Source organism: Eulemur rufifrons, chromosome 15 (genome assembly GCF_041146395.1).
Source record: "Eulemur rufifrons isolate Redbay chromosome 15, OSU_ERuf_1, whole genome shotgun sequence".
NCBI classification, from domain to species: domain Eukaryota; kingdom Metazoa; phylum Chordata; class Mammalia; order Primates; family Lemuridae; genus Eulemur; species Eulemur rufifrons.
The window spans coordinates 46,307,703-46,331,664 of record NC_090997.1 but is presented as its reverse complement, the minus strand read 5'-3'; the positions used below and the strand labels follow the sequence as shown (position 1 = coordinate 46,331,664).

General features: G+C 49.6%; 1 protein-coding gene across 1 annotated transcript in view; it reads left to right on the top strand.

Moving 5' to 3' along the window:
• The window catches only part of GABRR2 (gamma-aminobutyric acid type A receptor subunit rho2), a 34,646-nt gene continuing 10,684 nt past the window's right edge, over positions 1 to 23,962 (top strand). The window contains exons 1-3 of the mRNA XM_069488262.1: positions 1 to 188; positions 7,198 to 7,304; positions 23,230 to 23,297. Coding sequence (XP_069344363.1) covers positions 1 to 188; positions 7,198 to 7,304; positions 23,230 to 23,297 — 363 coding nt within the window. The remainder of the gene's footprint in view (positions 189 to 7,197; positions 7,305 to 23,229; positions 23,298 to 23,962) is intronic.

Genomic DNA, 23,962 nt, shown 5'->3' with positions numbered 1-23,962 from the left:
ATGGTTAAGCCAGCGGGCATTCGCCCCGCCGCAGGTTACTGCAAAGCAGCTTGTTGCGTCATAGACGTCCACAAAATGCCTTATTTTACAAGATTCATTTTGTTCTTGCTTTGCCTGATGGTTCTTGTGGAAAGCAGAAAGCCCAAGAGGAAGAAAGGGTCAGGACAGCTGGAAATGCCCAAGCCAAGGTAAAGTCACTTGGGATGGGGGTGGGGGAGGGGAGGAAGGGATGTCCCTCTGCGCAGTAGCAGCAGCGGCCCAGTGAGACGGCTCCCAGGAGGGCCAGGGGTTATGGCCTCACATTGTCCTAGGAGAACCTGTTTTCCAGACGCAGGTAGAGGGGGCCTCTACCTCACTGAAAGCTGCCTCTCACTGCGCACAAGTACTCTGTGTGTCACAAGCACGGAGAGCAAAACTAGACTGGGTTGAGCATTTCAGTCTGATGCCGGTGTTCAGCCAAAGCATTTTGACTTCAGGCAGACAGTTGAAGACTTAGCGAGTAAAATGAAAGTTCTTTATACTTCTCCAATTGTGCTTTGTCTCTCAGGATTACATCCTCTGGGGTCCAGAGGTGGCCTGCTAAAAAGTTATACTCAAGCATTTTTGGGGGAACTGTATATAGGAATTTAGCCTGAACTATTAGGAAAAAATAGAATCGGGAGTTGTCTTAAAATGATTTGATAGGGGAAAATTTTATAATGATATTGAGTTTCATTTTATTGTTTTGAATCTTAGAACAGGTGTTTGAACTTCGCTAGATTATCAGAAATATATGTGTGGACTACAGTGAATGCCATCTCATGGCGTAATGGAGACATTTCCAAGAAATACTGGTTAGGCTCAGAATTTGCATTGAAAATCATTACATTACCAATTTAATTTCCTCAGTAAGTTTGTTTTGAACTGACGTACAAGGCATGATACTGCAGGCCTGAGGTAGACATAAGGACTATTAGACAGGAAGATAAGAAAAAATAGAACAAGCAGCTAGATGTGAACACCATGTGGGGCATGTTCCACATTTATTTTCCATTCTACTAAGCATTGGGTGAACGAGTGGTTTTGAACATAAACTAACATCTTGAGACACATTTTCTAGGTCAGTGGTCTCTAAAACATTTTTGATCATTCACTGCTATCAGTGACAATTTTTTGAAATTGTACCTTCAATATATGTATATTTACTTATAAATTACATATGCATAATATTATATTATAAATATGCATATAAATTTAAATCTTGATTACATCCTTATTTTTAGAAAAAAACTAAATGTGAATAAGAGCAATGATCTCTACCTGCAGCACCCAGTGGAGCCTGCTGCCCTGGGAGATGCGATTACTCTCTAGGGGCTAGTTCTGCTCAGCCAGAAAGAAACAGACCCAGATCCTCCAGGCCCGTGGGTAAGAGGTGTTGCTCCGCACGGCTTAACCCAGTCATGTTGCCAGAGTCGTAGGCTGTGGGCTGGAGGGGACCTCAGAGGTCATCTGGTCCAGCAAGTCCCCTGAGCAATCATTTTGGAAAATGTGAATAGGTGTTTTGTGAAAAGGGGCTTCCAGGCTCACAGAAGCTTGGGAAACCCTGGTTTAGACCATTTTAAACAGATGTCCTTACAGCTGAACTGCTAGTGAATCTTTATGGGGAGGATAAATTATGCAGTGTTCCTCAGAAATAACAAAAACAACCACCAAAAAATCCACACTTTTTTTTTGGACTATCCTGTGGGATTCCTACTCCACAGAGCACTTTGGGAAACCGTCCGCACCAACTCATTCTGCAGATGCGGAAATGGCCGGTCAGAGGCATCGGTAATTCATTCACACAGTTTGCAAGTGGCTCCACAAGACCAGAACACAAGCCCCTGATTTGCTCAGACTGGAGGAAAAGTTGTCTGAAACTGTCTGTTCCCTAAGAACTGTGCTGGGGTTCAGCACGAGTCCCTCAGGGACCCCACTTGGCAGCCTGGGCTGTCACGGCGTCTCTGTCACTTTTCCACAGAAGAGCCACAGTCTCAACCCATGACTCCTGTGTGAGCCTGGGGACAGCTTGAATCTGACTCTTGGGGGTGAGGAGAATTTCTTGAAATTCATCCTGTGAGGTGTTAAAGTGGGAGAAGATGAACACATACATTGAAAGAAAGTAAAATACGTGTTGATCCGAGGCTAGGAAAAAGGAGAGCGAAGGTGGTTCTGGGCCTTGCTGAATCTACCGTGGCTGGGGAGACTGGAGTCTGAGGGCCGAGGCTGTCCGGGCAGCGCCGCCATCTCCCCTGAGAGGATGAATGGAGAGTGCCCAGCTCACCCCAGTAGCCCACGGCTCAGGATCTTAGTGGCCTGAGTTATCAAACAACTGATCCCTTAAAAAAAATCCTGAGCCTTCAATGGCACTGGGATTTAAATCTCCTCTCTCTTGCTGGGCTGGTGGCGTTCCAGGACTTCCGCTCCTTTAATCCTCTCCCTAAATGGATGTGGAAACTGTGTGGCCCAGGAGAGATTCGCTCCCTGTGAGTCAGAGGGGCAGTGAGCCGGCTGCCCTGACAGTTTAATGTCTGTGATCTGCTAAGCCCTCGGGCTGAGCTCTTCATCTGCCTTCCTGGGGCATCTCTGCTGGGGTGTCTGGACATGGCCCCTCATGCGGTTGCTGCCTAGAGAATCAGGCCTGGTCCCCCTCGACTCCTGGGGACAAGGCTCTGGGAAGACACCTGCGAGTGTCTAAGCTCCTTGTAAGCACCTGACATGACTACACCTGTATCAAGGGACTGGACTGAGGCCCAGAACTTCAGCTGTAGGGGAGGAAGTTAAATTGGACTTTCCTCCTGGCATGTGCAACTGTAATGAGCTCCTCTAAAAACCAATCTGATCATGGCTTCCTCCCTCATCTGCATAACACCCTTGACCGCCATTGTCTTCCCATTCCTTGGATACAGGCAGAATTCTTACCATGGCTTTCAAGGCTCTGCCAGGCCTGGCCCCTGCTTGTCCCTGCAGACTCATTCTCTCCATTTCGGGCACACCTGTCCTCTTCCTCTTCTCATCTAATGCCCCGTCACCCTGTAGCCCACTCACTTCAAACTCAGTGTATCCTAAACTAAACTACGGGTGCATTGAGCTTAGATTCCTATAGGATACTCAGCTAGGGACATTGAATTAGATGGTCAGATACAGAGGCCGAGAGCAGAGGGCATGGATTTAGGAACATCAGCATGCTGATGACAATTTAAGCCACTGGCTTAGGTGAGCCTGCCAAAGAAAGTGTAGAGAGAAGAAAAGGTGGCTGGGACGGGGTGCTGGGGACACTGGCATTTAAGAGATGGGCTGAGGAGGAGGCGGAGGCTGCCATGGGACTAAGGAGGAACTGTCAGAGAGGTGGGAAGGAAGCTGAGTGCCCTGCCCTGAAAGACGGAGTTTCTAGCAGAGGCATGGTCCTCCCTTCTTCTGCAGAGAAGCCAGCCCCCGGTAAGAGCACCTGCAGGGCCTGGGGCTGGCCGCGAGCGGACAAGAGTGCTTGGAAGTGGGGCGGTGCCAGCAGCATGTGTAACACAACTGTTTTGGAGAATTATTTATCTAGAGGGCAGAATTTTTTTTAGGTGGAATACCAAGGATTTTTAGTACAGTGAGGCCGTTTTGTATGATACCATAATGGTGGATACATGTCATTATGGATTTGTCCAAACCCATAGAATGTTTCACACCGTCAAGAGTGAACCTTCGTGTGAACTAGGGACTCGGGTGACAATGATGCACAGCAAGTGCACCACTCCGTGGGGACGTTGGTAATGGGGGCGGCTGCGCATGTGTAGGGGCGGGGCCTACGGAAACTGTACCTCCGATTCAATTAGGCTGTGAACCTAAAGCTACTCCAAAAATTAAAGTCTTTAAACTTGCTCTATAAAAAAGGAAATGTTCAAAAATGTGACTAACCTACCTGTACTGCTATCACTTGCAGGAAGTTGTGCATGAACTGGGAGCTGGAGGAGGACGTGGGGTTCTGATGGGTTTTCTGCTTGGTTTTGGTTCATGATGGGAGGGACTCGAACCCAGTGTGAGTGCTGATGGGGCGGCGCAGTGAAGGGGGCAGGCGCTGAGGCCGCTGTGATGAGGGTCTTTGGGGCAGATTCAAGGGCTCTGTGAGAAGGGGGGTCAGGTACTTGCTGAGCTCCAGTTACCTCAGAACCTGTGGGGAGACTGGGCGAAATGCTGCCAGGTAGGAGCTGCCCTCACACAGGCCAGACTGACCGCAGGACACTTGCACTTGCCCCTCTCGCTCTCAGCTCGCGCTTCCTCCAGACCCTCTCAGGGCTCGCTCCCTCCTGGCCTCAGAAACACTTCCCAGCCACCCCAGCTAAACCGCCCTCCGCCCCAACCCATCTCTCTCTTATGTCTTCTCTTGCTTTATCATTTTTTATGGCACTTAGCACTTCCTGAACTTACATAATTTATCTGTCCACTCATTTATTGTCCATCTCCCCTACTAGGTTACAGGCCCTGTGGGGACAGTGAATATATGTCCTCCCCATGACTTGAACAGCATCTGGGCAGAGGAGCTACTCTGTAGAAATGTGTTGAGGAAATTCATCTGAGTCTAGGAACTGCGGTGCGGTGTGACCAGAGTTTGGGGTGGTTGTTCATGTGGACATTGACATCCCCAAGGTTGACGGGAGGAACTGAGTGGGGAGAGAGAGACATAGGCAATTCCTGAGGTTGGGAGGGTCTGGGACCATGAGAAGCTGGGCAGGTAGTTTTAAGAGCAGGGCTATGAACTGGGAAGCCCTGGCTTAAGGTCAGTCTGTTTGGGGTAGGACTGAACAATGAAACTCTCAGTGATTACAGAAATGTTCTGTATCTTCACTGTCCCCGATGGTAGCCACTAGCTAGGTGTGGCTATTGAGCATGTAAGTGTAACCAGTGTAACTGAGAAACTGAATATTAATTTAATTTTAATTAATTTAAACAGCCACCTGTGTCTAGTGGCTGCTGTTTTGATTGGCACAGCTTCAGCCCTCCTGGTGGATTACCCCATTTGAGTGGAGCTGGCAGAGAATGAAAGATAAGGATTTCATGAGAAGACGCCTCAAGAAACACGTTGTTTCTCTCTTACGAAGTTTAAACAGGAAACATGGCTGTTTCTCTCAAAAGTGAATAAAGGGTGACAAGAATATGGGGCATAAAAAGGAGTATGTAAATGAGCAATGAACATTCAAAATGAAATCTCTTCATTTATTTCTAAAAACCTTCACTATGTGGCACGTAACAGAGAATCACAGACCGGCCCTGAGAGGGCGTGGCTCCTTCTCCGTGTGAATGAGCTGTCCCCTCACCTGTGACACCGAAATCCTCAGCCCTGGCCGGTGCCTCTGCACCTCTCAGGACTCAGCCAAAGGCATCAGGGTAAGGTCTGTCCTAGTGGTTCTCAAGCATTGCCGGTACCTCCGAATCACCCGGGAGCCCTACAAAATTCCCAGTGCTGAGAGCTCCCCTCCAACCAACCAAATCCTAATCTCTGCGGGTGGGACTTAGGCATCAGAAGTTTTAAAATCTCCCCAGGTGATTACAGTCTGTAGCCGAGTGTGAGCATCACTGGTCTAGCCAACGCAACACAGAGCCAGATGGAGTTTATTCTCATTGAGGTTTGCCAGATCTAAAAGTGTTAAGTTTGGAGCTGTGGTGCTCAGCCTTGGCTACATGGGGATCATCTGGGGGACTTTGACAAGTGCTGACACCTGGGTCCCACTCCAGAGACGCGGATTTGCTTGGCTGGGGGTGTGGCCTGAGCATCAGGAGCTTCATAAAGCTTCCAGGTACTGCTAATACGTGGTTAAGGCTGAGAACCATCTGGTTTAGGGGTAACTTTGACCAATTATACTGGAATGGCATCAGTATTGATTTATTCTGGAAACTGGCTGTTGTCTTGCCCTGTTGCTCCCATTTATTGAATGTCTACTACGTGCTCAGTGCAATGGACACAGAGATAAACTGACTAACAACGTACACTAACTGAGGTGCCAGCACAAACCCATCAGCCTTGCAAGGGCGACCGATCAGGTGCTGCGATCAGCCTGGCTGCCCAGGTTCCCTCTTCCCTCCCTCCCTCCCTCCTTTTTCCTTTCTTTTCTCCCTCTCATTTCTTCTTTGTCCTCTCTTTCTTTTCTTCTTTCCTTCTCTTTCTTTTTTTCTTTTCTTCTTTCTTGTTCTTTCTGTTCTTTCTCTCTTTTTTCTTTTTCTTGTTTAGTGAAAACCCTGTCAGCAGACAATTGCTTTAGCATATTTTGGCTCTGACTGCTTTAAGGTTGTGTGTGGTCATGGTAAAGAAAATGATCTGGAAAGACTGAGTGTGAGAGAGAGAATCACTCCTCCATCATCTGGTTCGAGGAAGGGACCGATCAAGGCTGCATGCTGGGCTCCGCCACCACCTGCTTGGGTGGCCAGAGCAGCTCTGTCCCCAGCTGTGGCCTCGCTCCCCGCTGGCTGTGGATTCTCTTTCTGGGGACAGAGGCTCTGCACCAGGGTGGATGCGGCAGTTTGGACTGAAGGAGCTTCAGGCCTGGCTGGGATAAAACCACCATTTTAAAAATTTGACTCTATTTGTCTGAGAAGTATATTTATCACAAAGCCAGCAGGAGGATTGTTTGAGGCCAGGAGTTTGAGACCAGCCTGGGCAACACAGCGAGACCCCATCTCTACAAACAATAAAGAAAATTAGCCGAGTATGGTGGCACATGCCTGTAGTCCCAGCTACTGGGCAGGTTGAGGTAGGAGGATCATTTGCCCAGGACCTGGAGGTTTCAGTGAGCTATGATAGTGCTTACTGTACTCCAGCCTGGGTGACAGAGTGAGACCCTGTCTCTAAAATAAATAAATAAATAAATAAAAATTTTAAAAAGAAAAATATGTCATGCTCTTCACTCAACCATTTTCATCCAATTATAACTTTTGGCAAGATACTTAAGAGCCTGCCAAGGTAGAACACTGTCCTGCCCAGGACGGCATCTACTTTGGGAAGAATCTGGAAGGGCCTGGTCCTCAGGTGGGCCTGCCTGTGAGGGTCCTTCAGCCTTCCCCCTCCCCTGGTCGAGAAGGAGGTAGCAGAATGGAGAAAAGGTGCCTAACAGGTAGATCCTGCAGGGAGTAACCTCTCCTAATCACCTCACTCAATGCCTTCAGGAGCTAATGGAAAACGTTTCCTGCTTGTCTTTGTAGTCACCTGTATAAGAAGAACCTCGACGTGACCAAAACCCAAAAGGGAAAGCCTCAGCCGCTCCTCAGAGTGGACGACCATGACTTCACCATGAGGCCTGCCTTCGGAGGTAGGACTGTCCTCCCTCGGCTGGGTGGGGCCCTGGCCCCAGGGCTGCACGGTGCACGGTGTCCCTCGGGGACAGCCCGTGGTTGGAAGGCATGATGAGCCCGAGGCTGCTTCCTGAATCACTCATTTTTCCAAGGAGAAAAGAGCAGGAAGGAGGTGGTGGGAGGGCTGTTAACTGAAGAGAGCTGAGCTGGAGACAGGCCCTGCTACTGTCAACTTTTTCTTTCCTAAAAAGTAAGAGCAGGAAGGGACAGTAGGGACACAAAACGGCCCCTTTGTGGCTGCCCACTGACCAGCAGGGAGTTCACAGTTTTGAGGGGCCCACCTGCTTTCCATCAGGCAGCACCAACTTAGCTCATGACAAGGACCCTTCACACCCCTGCCCAAAAGGTGATCAGCTACTTTTGGGGTGAGGGAAGGGTGCATGCCAGTGGCTGTCCTTCCCTGGAACTGAAGACATGCCAGTTCAGGCTGCCATACAAAATACCGTAGACTGGGTGGCTCACAGTTCCGGAAGCTGGAAGTTCAAGACCAAAGTGCCAGCAGACTCAGTGTCTGGTGAGGGCTCACTTTCTGGTTCATAGATGGCACCTTCTCACTGTAACTGCACATGGCGGAAAGGGGCAAGGCAGCTCTCGGGGGCCTCTTTACAAGGGCACTGATCCCATTCATGGGGGCTCCACCCTAATGACATAATCACCTTCAAAAGGCCTCACTTTCTAGTACCATCACCTTGAGGGGTAGGATTTCAACATATGCATTTTATGGGGACATATAACCTTTGGGCCATAGCAGCAGGCAAGGGAGTCAGTCATCTGCTGACCCGGCAGGGGGAGGGGTAAGGGTAGCAGAGTGAGTGAGTCCCCGGCCAGCTCCCCGCTGTGCATGTGGGGAAACAGGCCCGACACATCAGCCGGTGGCCCCAGCCTAGACAGACCCAGGCGGGCTGGCTGCCCTTCCTTCATCTCTCCCTTGATCCTCTCCTAGGCCCCATCGTTGTCCCGGGGCAGCAGGAAGGCGTAGGGGTGACCTTCTGGCCAGTCATCAATCCTCTCTGAGCCTCCATTTACTTGTTTATAAAATGGGGCTAGTAATCCCCACACAGGGGGTTGTTCAGATTAAACGAGATAATATGTGTAAAGCCCGTGACACACATTCATTCACGTCCCCTCTGCAGAACCCAGCTGTCAGACCTTCCTCTCCTGTGACTGTTAAGGGATTAAGAAATTAATTTATCCCAGAGGCCTTTGCATTTTAAAAGGCCTCGAAGCCTCCCACTAAATTCCCTGAGCTCTGACAGCTGCTAAGCGGACGGGGAACGTAGGCGGCAGATTACAGTTTCGTGACTCTTCTCCTTCCCACCCCAGCCTGACTGCCCCGGTCCCAGGACCGCAGGAGGCCGCTGTATTTCTGGTAGTCTGAGTTCCGCCGGGGACCCGCCAGGGCAATTCTGCCAAGGAATTTTATGAACACGAAGCTTTACTGAATAAGCAGCTTTAAAATAGCTATATTTGCTCCAGGAAGGCTAAGGGAGGCATTCTCATAAGCTGGAAACTCCACTTTTCCTTTCTTCCATCAGTTAAGAGCACAGAGGGTCAGATGAGTGACTAGGAACAACAAAACAATAATATGAACGGCAAACACCGCTTTTATGGCGACTATTCTGTGCCCGGCACCATTCTAATCAAGGTACTTAGATGATCTTATTTCAGTTCCCTCATCAGCTCTATGAGGTAAATACTATCATTATCCCAGGATGGGGAAACTGAGGCACAGAGAGGTGAAGCGAGTGGCCCAGGTCACACTGCTGCTGAGGTCAGACACTCGCTCCTAGCTGGGTCTTTTTCTCGCCTGCTGCAGCATGTGCATGCAAACCGACACACACAGTAAGCAGAGCAGGCACACTGCCACGGACCCACAACGCTTTTAGGGTCCCCCCCAAAATGGTTTATTTTAAAATCAGAAAAAAAATATGAAATTTTATGTAGAAGGTGTTTAAATATATACTATTAATATATTCATCATTATACCAACTCAGTTGTAAAATACGTAGAAGTCATAATGCAGCCTGCCTCAGTGCACTGTTTTGTGGGGCAGGCATGTGTGTCTGGGTGTGGGTGCTATCCCGAACAATGCTTGTCACTTTGTACCCGAGGCTGTTGTTGCTGTCAGGAGCCTGAGCAATCACCTGGTGAGTAGCCTCAGTTTATAGAAGAAGAGCCTGGCGTCCAGGGAGTTAAGTGATGGCCATGGCACAGCTGGGGCAGAACTTAGGTTTCTTCTGTGACATCAGCTGCAAAACTGAAAGCCTGGTAAAAAAAACACCCCTGCCTTGGGGAGAAAGCCAGGAGCGAGCTCTCAGGAATGCCAGACGAAGTCCTGCTGCATTCCCAGAAACCTGGCTCTGAGCGAGAATCATTTGATGTGCTGCAGCCCCAGTCAGGGTGCTCCTGGACTTCTTGTTCTGTGATCACTGCATCTGCTAGGCCCTTCCATGGAGCCCTCGAGAGTGTGGAGGGTCAGGACCTCCTGGGTAAGCTTCTGCCCCTGGGGAGGGCCCTGACTTTGGGGAAGCTGCAGGGGAAGGAGATGTCACCTTCCTCAGGTGTGATCAGACCTGAGGCTCTTACACATCCACTGTCAGGATCTCTCAGTCACCCAAGCATAGGGTGGGAGCCACTCTTTCTTCCTTCCAGCTCTTCCCCCGGGCCGTTGGTACTTGGGGCACCTTTGATCCCCTGGGGGGCTTTCCTGGATGTCCAGATGTCGCTTGGATGAAACAGGGGGAGGGGAGCACACAGTGAGGTACCAGAGTTCCACATCCCGGAGTCCTGGCCGAATAGGCAAGTTGGGACGAGCACAGGAGGGGGCTTCCCACTGCCTGCGGTTTCAATGACCTTCATAACCTGTCATCTCCAGGAGCATCTGGAGATTGCTTAGATCCGAGAAGCCTTCCCTGTGGTGCTCCTGTGTGTCTCCATGTCACCGGCGCCTCAGCCCTGGGCAGGTCTCTGTGAGGAACGAGGCTGGGCAGACAGCGTGTAGGTGACTCTGCTGGTGATGGAAGGTGCCCCTCCCTGGGGGCAGCTCCGAGACAGGCTTCTAGTTAGAAGCAGAGCCCCAAGCGCCGGCCTAGCCCAGCACCCCTTCTCTTGCACCCGCCACACCAAGCAGGTCATTGGAGCAAAGACATCCCTCAACAGCCTCCCCAGCGCTGTGGGCTATGTCTTCAGTCCCACCTTTCTCTAGGAGGCACTTCCTGGTGGATTGATGTTTAAAAGCAGCAGATAGAGAGGAATCTGCCTAGGACGAGATACCCTTTGGGTGACCTTTTTAGTCTGACAAGAGAAAAGATTAAAAATCTAGCAGCTTCCTAATAATCCCAGGGATCAGTTGGAATAAAAATACCTAGTCTAGGCAGCCAGCTGTTTGATTCAGTAGTGTGCCCTGGTTAGAAGGCCGCCACGGGCACAGGCTTTCTCCTCCATTTGTTAGGTTGCAATGCTGATTTTATTTAAATTTATTTTTTAAACGTTGTGAAATATATATAGTATAAAATTTACCATTTTAACCATTCTTAAGCATACCGTTAGATGACATTAAGTACATTCCCATTGTACAGCTATCACCACCATCCATCTCCAGAACTTTTTTCATCTTTTCAAATGGAAAATCTGTGCCTATTAAACAATAACTGCCCATTTCCCCCTCCCCTCAGCCCCTGGTAACCACCATTCTACTTTCTGTCTCTATGATTTTGATTATTCCAGGTAGCTGATGTAAGTGGAATTCTACTGTTTTTGACTAGCTTTTGTGACTGGCTTATTTCACCTGGCATAAGGTCTTCAAGGCTCATCCAGATTATAGCATGTGAAAGGAGTTCCTTCTTTGTAAAGGCTGAATATTCCATTGTGTGTATATGTGGCATTCTGTTCATCCGTTCATCTGTTGATGGACACTTGGATTGTTTCCCCCTTTGGCTCTTGTGACTAGTGCTGCTATGAACATGGGTGTACAAATACCTGTGCAAGACCCTGCTTTTGATTCTTTTGGGTCTATTCCCAGAAGTGGGATTGCTAGATCATATGGTAGTTCTATATCTCTTTTTTTAAGGAACCACCTACTGTTTTCCTTAGTGGCTGCACCATTTTATGCTTCCACCAGCGCAATTCTGGTTTTTAATTCAAACGGTATAGATGCGAGGTAGAGGAGAGATGTAGTATCAAGGAATCTTTTGAAGCATATCCAAGGAGTTTGTCAGAATGCTCAAGAAAAATGGTGGCAACCTAAGTAGGTTAGGTTCTCCAACCAAAATGCTTCTGTACATAAGACAAATATATATTTTTTGAGCTGCTACTATATGTTGAGCAGGGCCCTTGGCCCTAGGGACCCAGTAGTGAGCAAGACACAGACACTGGAGTCTGCGCGTTAGTCAGAAAAACCAGAGAGCCTCACGTGGAGATGTTGAAGGCGAGGGCTGCTGGGAAGGAAAGTCTGGGGAACTGTCGGGGTGGGGCACACAGCAAACTCTGGTCACGGACACCTGGGAAAGGCTGCCCTGAGGAGAAGCCACCCTTGCCTGGGAAAGCTCAGACTACTTTTTACATTAAATTACTTTATATGAAATAACATGTTGTTCTCAAGAAGTGAGCTGGGTGTATGGTGCGCACCTGTAGTACCAGCTACTCGGGAGGCTAAGGCGAGAGGATTGCTTAAGCCCAGGAGTTCAAGGTTACAGCTGTGATGGGGCCACTGCACTCCAGCCTGAGTGACAGAGTAAGACCCCATCTCTTAAAAAAAAAAAAAAAAGAAAGAAAGAAAGAATCTAACAGTCTACTGAGGAAACAGATAAATGATTAAGGTCGATCAAGTAGCACAGACACACACAAGCAACGTAGGATGTCTCCACTGACGGAGTGGGAGAAACAAGCGAACGGCCAGTTCTGCCCAGAGAGAGGCTCACAAAAGCCTGCACTGAGTCTGGAAGGATGCGCAGTGGGTGAGCACCGGCCGACCAGGAGAGAGCAGGAGGACAGTCCGGGGAGAAGGACGAGGGCTCTGGAGCGTGAAGCAGTGAGGTGCGTCAGGGGGTGGGAGCAGCTCCACGTGGCTGGATTGCATCGTGTGTGTGTGTGTGTGTGTGTGTGTGTGCAGACCAGAGACAGGGAGGGAGTGCAGGGTGGGGATGAGGGACACAGGGATAAGACCGGAGCGTGGGGCAGCGCAGCTCCGGGAAGGCTTTGCCGAGGTTAGACGCGGCAGCACAGCCTAAGCTGGAGAACGACAGGACAGGACCGGGGCTCAGGCTGCAGAAGGCTCACGGTGGCCCTGGCTGGAGGAGGCCGGGGGGCTGAGGGCGGATGGGGACGCTGGCTGGGCCCTTCAGCAGTGGCCGCGACCAGAGCAGATGAGGGATGGAGCTAAGACCTTAGAAAGAAGTGGGGGGATCCGAGAGATGCTCAGGAGGCACCAGAGCCAGGTCCTGGCATCTGACCGAGTCAGGGGGACCTGGGCACCTTTGAGTGTCTGGCCTGGGCGAGGCCGTTCACTGAGGAAAAGCACCTGGGAAACACTACGGTACCAGTCAGGAAACAGCTGGCATACTCAAAGGGGCAAATGCAGAGAGCGTAATGGGGCGTGTTTACAAAGGTGTGGGCAGGGTTAAGGGCAACAGCAGGCTGTGGTGAAGCCCGGGGGCGGGAAGATGGGGAGCCATTGGCAGGCCCTGGAGGGTGAGAGGAGGAAGCAGTTACCTGAGCCGGGAAAGAGCCGGAGCTGCGCGACAGCAGCTGTGGCCTTCGGGAGAGGGGTGCAGCCCACAGCTGGGCGGGGAGTGGGGTAGGAGAGTCAGTTCCCCTCACTCCCCTCCCGCCTTCTGATACCTGCTGGCACCTTCATTGGCTGAACCCAAGCAGAAGGCAGAGGGCAAGGACCTGCTGTCACTCCTGCTGCATTCTGTTCATCAAATTGATCACAAAGTCCCGCCCAGGTTTGAGGGGAGAGAAACTAAACTCCATCTCTTGATAGGAGGAGCGTTAAACAATTTTCAGACGTGTTTGAAAACCACCACGCTGGGGCTGTATTGCCTGGGTTAGTCCAAATCTCAGCTGTGCCTCTTACTAGCTGTGTGACCCAGGGCAAGTTCCTGAGCCTCTCTGTTCCTCAATTGCCCCTTATTTAAAGTGGGAATAACAACAGTAACTAGCTCAGAGAGGTGTTCTAAGAATTAAGTGAGTCATATGTGCACAGTTTCAAGCCCAGCACATGGCACATAGGAAATGCTCGATACATGCTGCTATTTTTATTTATTAAGACTGCTCTGTGCCGCTCAATGCAGTGGCTAAGAGCAGGGCCTCTGGAGGTGGACCACTTGGGATTGGCTCATGGCTGTGCCTCCCTCTAGCTGGGGACTCAGTCGCCTTCTAACCCTCTAGTCCTCATCTGTAGAGTGGGGGTGGTACAGCACCTGCCTCAGCCGGTTGTGTGAGGGTGGACTCAGGTGTCCTCCCTGAAGCACTTAGCACAGCCAACGTGAGTGAGGGTGACGATGGTGGTGACGGTGCATCAAGCACTGCAAAGGCTCTGGTTGCAAACAACACAGAGACTTGGCCCCTGTCCCCGAGGAGCCGGTGGCCTGTGCCTTCTTGCTCAGAGCTCCCTTAGGACCCCTCTCTCGTACCGCTGTGCTACTTCTCAGGCTACTGCCTAGTTACTTCCCCAGCGGGACTGTCCCCAGTGTGATGCCTTCCTAAGGAATCCACATGGTTTTCACCTTGCTTGCCACTTCAGAACCACCCATATAAGCTGCCCCGTGTTTGGGGCACCCAGACTCAGAGTAGAGACCCTCCCTCATGGCCCATGGCTCTCCTGGGGCTTGACGCTGTGGCCTCCTCTCTAGAGGAGAATCAGCCCCTGGACTTCTGAGTCACAGGAGTCTGCCACGCAGGCTCCTTGAGGCCCAGGGAGCCAGCTCAAGGCAGGGCACGGGGCGCATCGCCTCTCTCTGGGGCCGCAACCTCCTCTCTAGAGTTGCTTCTTGGACTCACTGGCTCTGCCTCTCCCCTCGCCACACTGGGTGGGGTCGGTGCTTTGGGTGAATGGGTTGGGAGCGGAAGCTGGGGAGGAAGCTGGGGCTCCGGCAGCTTCTTCGCAAGGGCTACGACCCTCGGAGGAGGGAACTCCTCTGACCTTTCCTCAGCTTCCCTTCTGGGGCACAAACCTAACCTGCTACAGTGACCAGCTTCTACTTGCTCCTTCCCCTAAAATTAACCTTCCCTCCTTGCCTGTGTCCCACCCAGCCCCTGTGCAGCTCTGCCCTCGAGACTCTCCTTCCTTCACTGGTGCTTTGTGACCCCATCTGGGCGTAGGTGGCCCATGAGGTCACCATGCTCCTGAAGGACAGGGATGCTGGGCAGTGGGGCAGGTCTGACCCCCACTAAATAGGTTGTTGTGCTTTTTGAAAAATATTTTGTTTTCAGCTTTGAGGTATAGTTGACAAATAAACATTGTATATATATATAAGGTTTACAACTTGATATTTTGATATACATATGCATGGTAAAATGGTCACCATGATCAAGCCAATTAACGTATTCATCATCTTTTACCTTTTTCTTTTTGTAGGGAGAACACTTAAGATCTGCCCTCTTAGCAAATTTCAAGTATATGATCCAGTACTGTGAACTATTGTCACATTGCTGTACACGAGGTCTCCAAAACTTACTCATCCTGCATAACCAAAACTTTGCACTCTTTGACCAACATCCCATTTCCCTCACCCTCCAGCTCCTGGCAGCCACCATTCTATGGTCTGCTTCTATGAATTTGACCATTTTATATTCTACATATAAGTGAGATCATGCAGTATTTGGATGGGTCTGTTTTGGGATGTTAAGTTTAAGAAATTGGTCAGATACTCTGTAGAGACCTCTTTTAGGCATTCAGAAGCAATCGGGCCATTGGAGTTGGGGCCGAGATAGGCCCTGGAGGGAGACTGAGTCACCAGGCTAGGGTGAGAGTTGGTTGTGGGAGGGGCTGAGTGTCTGCATAGAAGAGAAGGGGCCTGAGGTCCCCAGGAGGAGAGGATTCAGGGGAGCGCTGTGTCATAGAGACCACAGAGGAAGGGAGTCTCACAGAGGGTGGCCGATGCCGGAGGGGGCTGAGGCCTAGGAAGAGTCCACACCTGTGTAAGTGCAGTGGGGAAGGAGGGGATGCATGGGCGGGAAGCACCAACAGCTGGTGGAGATGGGAGAGCAGAAGTTTGACAACGAAAGGGAAGTGGCCACCAGGATGTGGCAAATTGTGCATTCTCACTCCTGGAAGTCTACTCCAAGGTCCGTGGGCCGGTGGTTCTCTGCTTGAATGAGAATCAGCAGCTCCTGGAAGGCTCTTAAAACGGACCTCCTGGGCCCCACCCCCGAGTGTCTGATGCAGCAGGCCTGGGTGGGGCCCGAGAATTTGTATCTCTGGTAAGTGCGGTGCCATTCTGGAGGGGACCGCCACCAATCTAGTCCAGCCTCGCCCACCCCGCTACCCCTAATCAGATAGTCACATTGGCGCTCACTACCTGGTTAGGAGGCACAACTCACCATGAGAAAAGTCAGGTCTATTTTAAAACTGAAATGTTTGATTACCCCACCAAGAAGGGGAAAAGAGTCTCATGGCCAATATTTCAAATTAGTTCAAACTTTGCAAGAAGCCCTCAAGGAAAGGGAAGGGAGGTGGAGGAAATGCAAAGTCAAGCCACACAACCTCCAGTAATGAAAATTCTCCTGCTCCAGCAATGCCCAGGGCAGCTGGGCCCAGCCTGATCACTCCAGGGCCATCCAGCGGGAGAAGCCCATCTGCTGCCCGGGGCTTGCTCGCAGAGGCAGGGCAGGGGGCACCTCTTCCCACTGGCGGCGTCTCTGCTCACCTCCCCAGCCTCTACTCAGGCCCTCCTAACCTCTCTAAGGGCTGAGGAATGTCTGACATGTTTCCCCAAACAGCCGAGCCCAGAGCCAGAGGAAAAGGGCAAGGCTGCTCACCTCCAACTCATGTTCACCGAGGAGAGGGATACAGGGCCGTACCCCTGGGGAGTCAGCGGCAGAAAGGGAACTTTGAATTTTGCATGAGGTATTGCATGGACGTGTTCTTCCTACTTTACACAGGGGTAGCAGCACTGGGTCCAGCATTCTCCCCAATCCACATCAGACCCTTTTTCTCCAAAAAACATTTTATTAGAGGTAAAACATTGTATTGGTTTTCTCTAAGTTCTATACCAAATGACCACAGATTTGTTATCTATGGTTCTGTTGTTCGGAAGCTTGAAATGGATCTTGCTGGGCTAAAATCGAGGTGTCAGCAGGGCTGTGTTCCTTTCTGGAGGTTCCAGGGAGAATGTGTTTTCTTGCTCTTTCTGGCTTCTAGAAGCTGCCCACATTCCATGGCTCCTGGCTTCCTTCTTCTGTGGTCAAAGCAAGCAACAGGGGGTTGAGTTCTTCAAACATGGCAGCACTCTGACTTGCTCTTCTGCCTCTCTCTGCCACATTTAGGAACCCTTGTGATTACACTGGGCTCACTAGGATAGTCCAGGGTCCTCTCCCTATTTTAAGATCAGCTCATTAGCAACTTTAATGCTATCTGCTGTCTTCATTCCCCTTTGCCCTGTAAACTCACAGATTCACGTATTCTGAAGATGAGGATGTATATATCTTTGTGGGGGCATTATTCTGCCTACTACAAACATACATATGGTAAAGTATACACCTCTTAAGTGTCTAGCTTGAATTTTTACATATGTAAACATTTGCCCTTGAAAATACCACTCAGATCAAGATATTAATGCACAACATTTCCAGCTCCCAGAAGTCTCCCTCCTACTCCTCCCAAATGGAACCTCCCAAGGGAAACCATTTCTCCAACCTCCTATCTCCATGGATTCGTTCTGCTCATTCTCAAGCTTCATCTAAATGCGATCATACAGCGTGTGACGCTCTCTCCTGCAGCAACTTGGTCCATCTCTGAAGTATTAGGACCATTGGAGAGTTTTCATCATTTTGAGAGCCAGTCTGTCTCTCTGAGGCTTCTATACACAAGACCTTGTGTGACATAATGACGGTGCCATTCAGAAAAAGTCTCTGGCATTCCACGTGACAATTCTTCAAATAGTTGAAGACTATTTTCTCAAAGTTTTAAATTTTTGCAAGGTCAGTATCCCACGCCATTCGATAGTTTCTGATGGGGTGTGACCGTGAACATGCTCACCACCCCATAGCTCCCGCCGGGTCTGTACTGTTCACAGGGTGGGGTGGGGATGTCCTGGTTCCCAACGCTGTCCTCTCCAGATGTGCTTGGCTCAGGCAGAGCCAGGGCAATTATCCTTTCTGTTGTTCTAGATGCCTATGAAAATCTTTTTCATGTCCTTATAAAGTTAGTTTATGCATATGCAAGTAAATATGCATATATATTCTCACCCCCCAGTTTTCAGACTATTGTGCTATACATACTTGTTCTGCATCTTGATTTTTTTATTTTCTTTTTTTTTTTTTGAGACAGAGTCACTCTGTTGCCCAGGCTAGAGTGAGTGCCGTGGCGTCAGCCTAGCTCACAGCAACCTCAAACTCCTGAGCTCAAGCGATCCTCCTGTCTCAGCCTCCCGAGTAGCTGGGACTACAGGCACGCACCACCATGCCCGGCTAATTTTTTCTATATATATTTTTAGCTGTCCATATAATTTCTTTCTATTTTTAGTAGAGGTGGGGTCTCGCTCTTGCTCAGGCTGGTCTCGAACTCCTGAGCTCAACCGATCCGCCCACCTCAGCCTCCCAGAGTGCTAGGATTACAGGCGTGAGCCACCGCGCCCGGCCATCTTGATTTTTTTAAAACTTAGCAATATATCTTGAGAATTTTTCCCCAGCAGTTCATAAAGAGCTTATTCTTATTAATATTTTTAATGGTTGCTTATTATTCCATTGTATGAATCTATCATACTTTGAACAATGTCTTATTGAAGGACATGTAAATTGTTTACAATATTTTGTTGTACAAATCATATGTATATATGTCATTTTTATCATTTTGTACATTTCCAACTTTATAATCATAGGATTCTCTAAATAGATACAGAAAAAGCTCTTGATAAAACAGCACCTATCGATGACAAGAATTCTTAGCAAACTAGGATCTCCTGATGACAAGCAAAAAGAATTAGAACCCAGTAGAAAAATGGGAAAAAATATAAATAGTCAATTCACAGAAGATGAAATCCTGAAGCTACAAGCATAAGAAAATGCTCAAACTCATTGATAATTAGAAAAATAAACCTTAAAACAACTCTGAGAAAGAACTTGATGTCCGTCGGATGGGCAGACGTTCGAAAGTTGGATCGTGACAAGTGTTGGAAGGCACTGGCTTCGAGGAGCCCTGGTGCACTGCCAGTGGGTGATCGTGTGTGCAGCACAGCGCACAGGGTGGCCCCTGCTGCCAGGCCCCGCATCGCCTGGAGTCAAGAACACAGAGTTGCCGCAGGATCATGGGGACGTGAGGAATCTGGGAAGAGCTGGGGAAGTCAGTGAGGGTCTGGAAAGGGGAGATTGGGGGTCGGACAGCAGTTGCTCTCCACGTCAGCCTGAAGCCAGCTGGGGGTGGGGAGGGGGAGACTGACTTTTGGGAGGCCGCACGTGCCTGGCTGCCCCCGCGGGCCTGCTGGTGGGCTTCCAGGATCTTACCTGACTGCACTGGCGAGGGCCTTCTGTACAGTGTTGAATGGTAGTGGCATCAATGGGCGTCTCGTCTCATTTCTGATTTCAAAGGAAATCTTACAACATTTTACTATTAAATATAATATTCAATGTAGATTTTTTTTTGGCACCTCTCCTTTATCAGATTGAGGAAATTCCCTTCCATTCTTTATTTTTACAAATCATAAATAGGTACTGATTTGAACAAAGGCTTTTCTGGCAACTATTGAAGTAATTAAATAATATTCCTCTTTTAGTCTGTTATTGGGAAAATTATATTCATTGTGTTTTATAGTTCCTAGTTTTATGCAGAAATTCTCAATCTTAATTTTTAAAAAATTTCTTTGTATGTAGTAAACTTAGGTATTTTAAAGTCTATCTTATTTCAGTATCCGAAGCCCCCATGAGTCTATTTACATACTCTATTTTCCTGCTGGTTATTCTATCTGTCTTATTTTCTTATGTGCCTGGTTATCTTTGCTTATGAACTATATATTATTTTATAATATCTTTAAAAGAAACAATTGGAGACCAAGGATGATGTCATCTTCCTCCAGAGAGGATGTGTGTCTATTTCTGCCAGGTACCTGCTGGCACTGGCACCCAAGGTTGCCGGAGGGCAGAACCTCTCCAGACAGCTTTGACCGTGTCACTGACGTAACTTGGAGCTGAACTGCAAACCCTGCGTGGGCCCATCTACTCTGGCTCACCTTCACTGACAGGGTATATCTTCGGGGTCCCAGTGTAAGCACCTCTACTTGATGAGCCCAGGATCCTAATTCCTGTCCCACAGCTCCTGAAGTCATCGAAAGCATCTCTCGGCCTCTCAGCCCCCCTCCTGAGTTGGCGAATGCCCCCGGAGGTCAGTCCAAAGACTGGGCCCATCTCCTTGGGCTTCTACTTCCCTCCAACCCCCCAATCCCAGCCATTTTGTGAACTTTGATGCCTTCAAAAAGAAGTTTTTATATTTTGTCCAACTTTTTTGTTTTCAGTAGAAATGTTAGTGTGAATTATTTAGTTTGCTGCTACTGGGTGGAAGTCTTTGATTGATTTTCTAATGTTAAAACCAGTCTTGCATTCCTGGAGTAAGCCTGATTTGGACATGATTTATTATGTTTTTTTTTATGTATTGCTGGGTGTGAATACAGCCCTAATGTGTGCTTTCCAGGACCATGTGAAGAGAAATAATGGTAGAAAGGCTAGGAACCAAGAAGAGCCCTTGGCTAAACATGGCTTTCCCCCATGCTGCCTTGAATTTGTCCCCAAACTGGCTATATAGTACCAGAAGTCCTGGCGAAGACTTCTGTGTGGCTCACCAGACCCCTCCCTGCCAGTAGAAAACCCCATGGCAACGTTAAGGGGCCAGTCATGAGCACCTAGTTAGTTAACAAGACTATTTTCCTTTTAACACCTGATAGGACTGAGCCCCACTCAAAACATAAAATTGTTCACGGAAGAAGGAGAAAGACCAGTCATTTGCAAGAATTTTTCCCAAAACCAGGTTGGGAAGGGCCACAAAGTGGAGAGATCAGGAGAGCTGGGCAGTGGAGCAGGTCAAAGGCTAAGCTCAGACCGAGGAAAGCAGGGCTTTTCGTCTCTGTTTAAACTTGAGGTGTAAATTTCCCTGAAAGCAGCCCTGGGGCCTCCTGAATACACAGAGTGTTTACCTCCAACAGCCCAGCCCCAGCGCACCAGGAACACCAGGAATGCTGGCGACTGCCTTGCAGTTGTTGTTACATTTCTCCTTGAAAGGGCACTGGAGCTCTGGAGAGCGAGCCAGGCCCTGAGAACAGAGACACAGCAAGAGGCACGAAGCAAGCTCATATATTTTATCTGGAGGGTGCCCGAGCCAAAGCCAGCTCCTGTTTAAACACTGTGCACATTATCAGAAAACCAGGCCGCCGGGAGGCGGGTCCAAAGAGGGCGGTGGAGGTACTATTTCTTCCTTTTGGCTCCCGGACTACTGGATGGAGCAGGTCACTCAGCACTTTAGAGAAAAGGGGCGTGGGGGACATGGGAGCCAGGGAGAGCGTGGCACACTTTCCACAGGAGGCAGGGCTTCCTGGGGGGCAGCTCCACCCTGGGCCTTTTTAATACCTCAGACTAAGGAGGTCCCCAGAGCAGGAAATGAGCAAGGTTGGGAGCCCCAGCAGGGTGTGGAGAACTGCTGCAGGGTGTGGGAGAAAGCCCCCACTTCCCGCCAGGTCTCCCGCAGACCTCCCCTGGGTTGCAGGCCCCTCAAGAAAAGCAGGTTAGTGAGCCTGAGGAGGGGCCTCCCCTCACACTGACCATTCCATTTCCAGCACCTTCAAAGCACTCCTGGGGCCTGGACTAAAAGGAGAATGCAGCTGTCAGAGCAGGAATTTCTCACAGGTCCCACCTAAACTATGGTTTGAGGAACACAGGAAAATAGAAACATCAACTTACACCCTGATTTATCTGAGAGGGAAAAACAAAAATAAAAATAAAGCATTGTACTTATTTGCTTTCATGTCTAAGAACCCAGAAAATATTCACTCATTCCCACCAGTAATAAATCAAATACTTCCATCCTATCAGGCTCAGCCCCAAAATGAATCTTTAATGGTGGGATTTCAAGTGTTAGCAAGCCTACGGGAGAGTTTTGGGGGGTCAGGGAGCCCATCCAATGCCCTGGACCCCTTCCAAGGGGACCCCACCCTGCATTTGGGCTGGAACTGAGGATTGAGCCATGTAGTTCCTACTTGCTTCGTGTCAGGATCTCTGACCCTCCTTCCCTGCCCACAGCCAAAGTCTCAGTCCTTTCCAGTTCTTCTCATTCCCTAAGACCCACACTCACCCTGCCCCACTAAGGCTCTCCCCACTCAGACCACCGTGGGGCAGACTGTCCTGGTCCCACGCTCCCTGGTCAGGGCTCAGAGGACCCAGCTGTAGCTGGGCTGGCCTCTGGACAATGCCCTGTCCCCAGAAGGCCCAGCCCAGCTGCCACCCAACTCTCTCCAGAAACAGTTTTTGGCTGTGAGTGTAATAGCATTTGTTCCTATGTTTGACAGACACAGACTTTTAGTTTTTTTCTTTCTAAGTTTTTTTTTTTTTTTTTGAGACAGAGTCTCATTCTGTTGCCCGGGCTACAGTGAGTGCCGTGGCATCAGCCTAGCTCACAGCAACCTCAAACTCCTGGGCTCAAGCGATCCTTTTGCCTCAGCCTCTCAAGTAGCTGGGACTACAGGCATGCGCCACCATGCCCAGCTAATTTTTTCTGTATATATTTTTAGCTGTCCATATAATTTCTTTTTATTTTTAGTAGAGATGTGGTCTTGCTCTTGCTCAGGCTGGTCTCGAACTCCTGAGCTCAAACAATCCACCCGCCTTGGCCTCCCAGAGTGCTAGGATTACGGGCGTGAGCCACCACACACGGCCGCTTTCTAAGTTTTTTTAAATTTTAAAATCTAAAAAAATTTACTGAAGCAAAATTTATGTACAGAAAAGTGTACAAATTACAAGTATACAGCTCATTAAACTATCATAAAGTGAACTTACCATTGTAACTATCACCCAGCTCAAGATAAAGGATGGATAAACTTATTTGGAGACATCTTGCCACCAGCCAGATGAAATTCAGTGCTAGTTTCTGTGCTAGGTATTCTGTACTTCTAATCTGACAAAGCCTGAAAAGATTTCAAAATCTCATACAGTAGTGTCTTTCACCATGATGTAACTTTGTGCAGAGACCTGTCTCACACTGGGTTGAAGGCCTCCAGTGGGCAGGACCCCAGCTATACATTAGGTCCTCTGGAGGTAGAATTTGAATGACTGAATGAATCCAGACCGGGGAACGTGGGTGCCCCAGCTCGGAGTCTTTAGACGTCACAGGAAGACAAATGACCAGTCTCCACTCAGGCACCAGGGCAACATGATTACCTCTACCCTACAGGGACAGCCCTGGGATGTAGGAAGTTGTTATCCTGCTCATTGATTCATCCAACAAACCTGGATTAAACATCCACCTTGGCCCAGGGACGGCAGCTAAGTCAGGCACTGTCCCTGCCCTCACGGAGAAGGCTCAGGCACCCAACATGTCAGGAACTAGCAAGAAAACCTCACAGAGTTCTGCCCCCTGCCCCACCCTGCTCCGGTCCTGGCTCCCCCAGGGAGGGTTCTGGGGCTGTCTCCAGCCTGGTGGTAGAGAGGAAGGTGCCTTAACCAGCTGTCTCTGCTCTTCTGCAGGCCCTGCCATCCCGGTGGGCGTGGACGTGCAGGTGGAGAGTCTGGATAGCATCTCGGAGGTGGACATGGTACGCAGCGCCCTGGCTGGGCGGCCTCCATCGGGGGATGGTGTGGGCTGAGTGCTGCGAGAGCCTGTGGCCTGGTGGGCCTCGGCAGTGCAGGCTGCGCTGTGTGGGCAGAGCGGGAGCTAAAGCTGACAAGATGGGGACTTGGAAGTTGGCTCAGGTGCAGTGAAATCTACAGTGGGGATCCTCAAGCTTCACGGCCAAAGATAACTTGAGGGGTTGGTTAAATGCAGATTCCTGGGCTCCAACACACACCTCCTAATGCAGAATCTCTGGGATCGGGGCCCAGCACTTTGCATTCTGAACACACTGCTCAAATGATGCAAGTGGTCAGATGAAACACACTTGGAGGAGTGCTGGAGGGGGACAGTTTCAGGCTGAAATTCTGCAGTTCTCTGATTCTCAGCTCCTGCCGTAGCGCAGCTCCCGACTCACTCCTTGGCACCCCACGTCTACCCCAACTTTACCACCGCATGCACACACACCCCGGCTGTCCTGCAGAGGCTACCCCCTCCCCGCTCCCACTCCCTGTCTCATCCTCCTGTGCACTTCTCTTCCAGTTTGCAGACATCCTCTTTTGTCTGCCTTAGGGACCTTGAACATGCTCTTGCTTTGGCCTTCCCCACAGCTGTGTCCTTGTCCTTTAGGTCTCAGCTACGATGAACCTT